Source organism: Benincasa hispida, chromosome 1 (genome assembly GCF_009727055.1).
Source record: "Benincasa hispida cultivar B227 chromosome 1, ASM972705v1, whole genome shotgun sequence".
Classification (NCBI taxonomy): Eukaryota; Viridiplantae; Streptophyta; class Magnoliopsida; order Cucurbitales; family Cucurbitaceae; genus Benincasa; species Benincasa hispida.
The window spans coordinates 63,125,098-63,132,169 of NC_052349.1; the positions used below are offsets into that span (position 1 = coordinate 63,125,098).

The 7,072-nt window shown below is 28.0% G+C and overlaps 1 protein-coding gene across 1 annotated transcript; it reads right to left on the reverse strand.

The window, feature by feature from the left end:
* Nucleotides 1-2,084: 2,084 nt before the first annotated feature.
* Nucleotides 2,085-6,028, reverse strand: LOC120069081 (probable transcription factor At5g61620). The gene is made up of 5 exons (XM_039020763.1): nucleotides 5,418-6,028; nucleotides 4,268-4,479; nucleotides 4,062-4,151; nucleotides 3,120-3,254; nucleotides 2,085-2,487 (listed from the first exon to the last, which is right to left on the reverse strand). Exons 1-5 carry the CDS (start codon nucleotides 5,803-5,805, stop codon nucleotides 2,191-2,193), a joined length of 1,122 nt encoding a protein of 373 aa, XP_038876691.1. The 5' UTR covers nucleotides 5,806-6,028; the 3' UTR covers nucleotides 2,085-2,190.
* Nucleotides 6,029-7,072: the final 1,044 nt, after the last annotated feature.

The following is a 7,072-nucleotide window of genomic DNA, read 5'->3' on the forward strand; positions in this document are numbered from 1 at the left end:
TATCGTATCTGTGTCTTTTTTGTGTTCATGGGTCATTTTATAGTTTTCTTGTCGCAATGCTTCAAAGGCTTATGTTGACTGCCAAATTAAGCATAGTTATCTTAATTAACCTAACTTTTTACTCTGGTACACATTCTTTTAAAACAAAAACCTGTGTGGTTTAGTATTTTAACAGAGGTCTTAATGAATGTGCGCAATCGAGGGTTGGTCGTCGGGAACATCGACTGAGACTTAGCTAAACCATGATTCGTGAATTTGAGGGTGTTTATGTGTTTAGTAAGAGGTTCAAGAACAGTACTACAAATCCTAAAATGCTCAATATGACTTTGGGCTAAAAATGGCTTTGTAGCTAAGTGTTCTTTTTTTAGTATAGATAGGGAATTAAACCTCCAACTTCAAGGGAAGGTAATACATGTCAAATACAGTTGAATTATGTTTATTTTAGAAACATGAGTTGTAGCTTTAAATATTTTTTCTCTTTTTAAACGAGAAATCAAGTTTTCATTGAGCAACAAAATGTGTTAATAGAAAGTTTGATTAAAATTTATGCAAGTATTCAAGATCAAAATATGATTTAAATTGAAATTGCATTACAAGATGGAGACTTTTTTTTTCTTTTTGGCAATAATTACTCATGTTCACTCCAGTAAATAAATATATGAAAAAAAAAAGTAGCATACTCAATGTATAACCAATCAAATGGTGAAGGCACATATTTCTCAAAATTTTCTAATGTTCAAATTTCCATCTGTAGATTTTGTTTAATAATAATAACAATGGACTTTGTTTTTATCTTCTAATTGTTCCTAACTAGCCATCACATCATTACCCATATGACATGAAATATTTTAATTTGAAAAATGAATGTTGGGTTTCACCAAGCCAAATTTCCTACTTTAGATATGATATTAAATTTTTTTAAAAAGAAATATTAGTAACATTGAGATTCTGTAGCTCCAAATTTCCAAATCAATATATGAAATGTGATTTAAATAACAATTTACGTAAAACCCGAACGAAAAAAAAATTAAAATTATTGATTTTGATCTCGTATCAAAGATTGTTAAAGATATTTAATAGATAATTGCCTCATCAATAGTTATACCCAAATTTCCAATTCAATATATTCAAAAGAACCTCGGTTTGCAAGACTTAGATATATCAGAAAAATTGATCAAACTAACCCAAGAACACATGCTTTAGGGTAGGGTATATTTAATAGACAACTCAAATTCCGTTTTATGTTTTCAAATTTATTGAGTTCAGAAAATATACGTTCAGTTAGCAGCATGCTAATTCTAGAAACAACTTTTTTTTTATGTTTTCAATGTATCCAAATTTTGAATTCCAAATTGTAAAATGTAGAATTATATTAAAAAGAAGAAAAACATTAACAAATATAGTACTTCAAATTATAAACTCAATTATTTTTTATAAATTAAATTCCGTAATATATAATATATAATATATTATATGATATTACAAAATAATAACTATACAGAAATTTTAACATAAACAAGTTCACAAACTAACTAACAATAGTATTTATATTCAACTTAGTATTTAATGGGTAATTACAATTACTTTTATAGTTTATAAATATATTTTCAAAAATATTTTGAAAAATTGTTTAAATTAGAATTTAATTTCTGAATCTGTTATCAAACCAAACACGTATCTGAAAACATTAAATATAATTCAGTTTTCTTCATATCTCTTATTTTCAAAATTCTATTTTCAGATAGTCTATCAAACAAGCTTTTATATAAAATGACCTAGTCCCAAAAAAAACGATTCTACTCTTTTTTTTTCCTTTTTTATTTTTTTAAGAGTGAAATTCCATTTTATCCTTAGGTTAAATAACACAAACACAAATACAAATTTGTTATGATGTAGAATATGTTTTTTTTTTTTTTTTTAAAAAAAAAAGAATTATATTGGAGGAGAAATACAACTTAATTACCAGCAAGATCCATGTTTGCAAACATGACACATGACCAAATTATATAATTGGTCTATTGAAAAAGATTGTTATACAAATTAAAGCAATTATTACCCTATTACATAGAGGTAAAAAAGGAGGACAAAAGGGTTAAAAAAAATTATCTTAATCTAATTAACCTTCTTAGAAAAGAAATCTGATAACACAACTTTTTTTTTTTTTTTTTAGTGTTTTTTTTCTCCTTCTTCTTATATAACTCTAATAGCTCCAGAAGTTGTTTGAGATGACAAATTTTTAGGCTGTGGAGATTGAGGCAGCCCAATCTTGAGTTCTAGAGCATCAGTCTCAAAATTGGAGGCTGCAGCCACTGCTGCTAGGGCAGAAGGCTGCATCAATAAATGTCTGCTTGGAGAAGATCTTGGAGAAGGAGGAATACCAGATGGATGTGCAGCCATTATTGGACTTTTTGTTGGGCTCATAACTCCTCTTGATCTTCCAACATTCACCAAAGGGATTATTGGAACATTACTGGGGGAAACTCCAACCTATCATCAAATTTTAAGATCATTAATTATCATAAAATTTGTTTAGGGTTTGCTCCATTTTTTTTTATATGATTAATCAAGTTTTTGGAAAAATAAATGTAATATTATTATTCGAGTTGAGGTTGATGGTTGAATCCAACTATAATATAAAATTTCTGTTGACGTGTCTATGGTAAAAATCCACAAAAACATAAAAAAATAACAATAACAACAAAAAAAAAAATTTATTCGTTCATTTTTAAAAGGGTAAATTTTTATTGTTTTAATATTTTTTTTTCAAAAATATTGATTGAAGTTAAAGTTTTGTTAATATTTGCATGGACATTTTCAGACATCAATATTTTAAATCTTAATCCTCACTAACAATAATGAATTAAACTGAAATAAATTGTTGTAATGTTGTACTATTTACATTATGTTTATGCATGATTCATCTTTCACCGATCTAAGAAGGTTGATTTCGTTTTTGAAATTTAAGCTTGTTTTATTTTAATTTTCCAAATTATGGGTGTTCATATTTGTTTAAAAAAATATTTGAATTTCTAGTCAAATTCTCAAAACAAAAACGTTATTTTAAAAATAAAAACTTGAATTCCTATTGATGTTTAAAAACACAAAAGAGAGTTTCTTACCACATAAGGAATGTCATTCAAATTTGCAGCAGCAGTAGAGGATGGTGATATTCCAGTTGGTGGAGAAATAAAATGAGGAGTATCCAAACAAAGATGAGGGAATCGATTGATAAGTTGTGTTGGTAAATTATTCACCTACAACAACATTCATATATTCAATTAAAAAAAAAAAAAACTAAATTCGACTTCTCAAAATTATGTTTGTTTTCTTACATTTTATCTATGGTTTCCATTTTTTCGCTAATTTTTAGAAACAAAATCAAGAGTTTAAAATTGATGAATTGTTTGGTAGGAAATCGTGAAACAAAAATTTGAAAGCAAGATGGGATTCAATGAAAAATGATTGTATTTCATATTTTCGAATATGTGTTTGGTCAGATTCAAAAATTAAATTCTAATTTAAATAATTATTTAAAATGTGTTTTATAATATATTTATAAATCATTAAGCTAATTATAGTTGCTCACTAACTAATATTAAATATTAGGTTGAATATAAATTATTATTATTGACTAATTTATGAACTTGTGAAAAATGGTATATAATTATTATTTTGTAATATTATATAATTAGTAGTATATTATATAATGTATATTTTAATTTAACAAAAATAATTGAGTTTATGACATGAAATACTATATCGGTTAACATTTTGCTTTATTAAAATTTCAAATTCAATAAAAATATGAAAATATTGTTTTTAAAATTTGCAATATTTGGATTGGATCACATGATCTAAAAACCGTTTTCGTAAACATAATTCAAAATGCTTACAAACACATATTTCAATTCAGTGAATCCAAAACACAAAATAGCACACAATAGAAATTGAGTTGTCCACTCAAATAGACCTAATTTGCTTAAATTTTGAGAATACTTTGAACCAGAGGATAAAAAAACAAACGAAAACCAAATGATTATCAAACAGTATCTAAATTTTACCTGTTGTTGGTTTTCTGGATTATTATTATTTGGCAGCAAATTTTGAGACGACGTTTCACCAAGAGTCTGACAATCTCGAGGAATATTATTCTGTGGTTAAAAAAACATTAATAACGAAAAAATAAAGGTCGATTTAGAACATCATTCCAAACAGACTTTTAAAGACGAAGATTATTATTCCAAAAATGGAAAAAACAATAATTTACTTTGATTTCAGGTATGTCAAAAAGACTAGCTCTGCGTTTCTTCTTATCATTTGCATTCATCTTCCTCAAAAAGTACTTTTGGGCATGACTGGCTACTTGAGTTGGTGTTCTTGTGGTCACAAAATTCTTTGAAATTCCTCTCCAATCCCCTTTCCCCAGCTTCTTCAACCCAGCCAAAAATATTCTATGTTCTTCCTCACTCCATGGCTTTCCTGCATATCATGAACCAACTATCTTCTCTATACACAACATGCAAATCTAAAAAATTTATTTCGTTCAAGTTTGGGAGTGATTTTAAAATTATTAAAATTAATTCTGTCATGTTAAAAATCATGCCGAAACACGTTTTTTATCACATAAATTTAATTTCATACTCTTAAATACAATTTTCATATCATCAAATTTCGTTTGAATAATTTCTTTTTATTTCCTATCCATGCGCATCTGACTAGCTTTATCCCTACTCCGATTAATTTCATGGGACAAAGCACCTGATCCTGCAACATTTGGGTGTCAAAGATACGGTAGAATATTAAATCCTAAGTAAATGACCATTATAGACTGAAACATGCCCTCTTAGCCCATTTTTCAAGATCATGCCTCCTATTTATTACTAGGCTAACCCAAATATGTGTTTTAGAGTGATTTTAAAAATAACGAATATGATTTTAACCATTTTAAAGAAGTTTTTGCACACTTTACTCAACTCTTAATCCAATAATTGGGGATTAGAAGAAACATATGAACTTTTTTAAGATAAGATCACCGATGCTTTAACAATCGAATTATGCATGTCAGATGGAAATATAAACTTTTCCTGAAACGAGGTTATGAGTGCTTTAACACAATCGAGTTGTATCGACTAATTTAAACATAAAATACCAGTTACCATTTCAAAGATCGATGGTTCGATTTTTCCAACTCATAGTTGTTGAACTCAAATTAAAAAAAAAAAAAAAAGCAAATATATTGCATTAATTAGTAGTGCATTGAAAACAAGAGAATAGTTTAACGATAAATGGCAAATTCGAGCTAAATAAATTTTTTGATAATTAATAATTAATGCATCTCTAAGGGAAAAAAAATAATAAGAAAACCCAGAAGAACAAATTGAAGAAAAAATAAAATAAAATAAAATAGGGTTACGAACCTTTCTTCCTCTCATGAGCGGCTTTGCGTCTCTTGTTATGAATAAGGCCATCGGAAAGATACCCAGCGTCATCGGCGGAGGCGGCGACGGCATTATCACCGGCGAGGTTGTTGACGGCGGCGGCGGCGGCGGCGTTGTTATTGAGATCAAGAACATTATTGCTACATGCGTGAAGATTCAAATTCCCCATGCTCAAACTCTTCCTCATAGATTCATCTCTATTGTCCATTAAATTAACTCCAAACAATTTCACACAATAATAATTACAATTACTATTATTGTTATTATTATTATTACTAATATTCCCCTTCGAAAAGTTTCCACAAGTTCGCGAATTATGTCCGTTTAATCCGCAATGTGAACATTTTCTCGGCGATTCCCTCACCATTTTCCCGGGAAACAAACAAAATTATTATAGCCCTAAAAACTGGATTTTTTTTTTCTTTTTCTTTTTCCTTTCTCAATCAAAAATTGAAGCGAGAAAGAGAAAGAGAATTTGAACCGGAAGCAATTTGCTCATCGATTGATCAACCGAACCGCAACTCTCTTCTCTTTCTCCTCTCTCTATCTATCTATTTTTTCTATTTTTTTTTTTAATCTCTCTAATTTTTTTTCTTTTTTTTTTTGTTTGTGAGATGAATTTTGCTCGTCTTTGCGTATAAATAGGCTCTTGGTTTCCGTTACTGTATTACCACGTGGTGATATTACCATTTCCTCCAATTTTCCCCTGTGAAATTACTGTTTTGCCCTATCTAAAATATTCTTCTAAAGTCGGACGACTTGGTGATTCTCTTAACCAATCAGAATCTTGTACGTGTCCGGACTCTTTTGCTGCCTTATTTTGAACCTTCATGCGCGTTTCTTTAGTTGTTCTTACCACAAATTGCAAAATCTAAACTACGGTTAAATTTATAATTATACCCTCAAATTTTTAATTATAAAAACTAATCTCTCAAATTTATATAAATATTAAAAATAAACTCTCAAACTTATATAATTATAGAAATTATAATAATCGTATAAATTTGAGGATTCAATTTTCATCCTTTTTAATTTCTAATTTTAACATTTTTATAAGTTTGAGAACTCAATTTGTACCATTAAAAATTTGATGGGTGTAATTATAATTACATTATCACCCTACTTTAGGGATGATTTTTACGATTTAATTTTATTTTTCTATTTAAACTTTTAATTGAGTATTTTTTTTTTCTTTCTGGAATTTCTCGGAAAATAACCCATGGGAAAGTGAGAATTTTTTTCAGGGTTAAAAGAAAAAGACCTGTCAAAGTTCAACATTCCATATTTGAATGGTGATATTTTCGTCAAATATCTTTGAATCCATTAATTTTTTCCAATTTTTTCTCTGATTTTTATTTAATTTTCTTCTCTCTATCCTCTATTTGGATATTGTTAATCCTATCCTTAAAACCACCTCATTTGAAAATAATCTTGTTTATTATATGAGTTTTATCCAGTTTTAGTCTCTGTTTTGTTTTTTTTTTGTTTAACCTTTTTTTCCGGTTAGGTGATTTGGAAATTCAGATATTTTATCTTTGGATCAATACTATATATTTTTACCCTAATTTGGCCAACTTTTAGTGGATCCGTTGTTTTTCGTTCATGTTGATATTGTCGATCTCAAAACTTGTAAA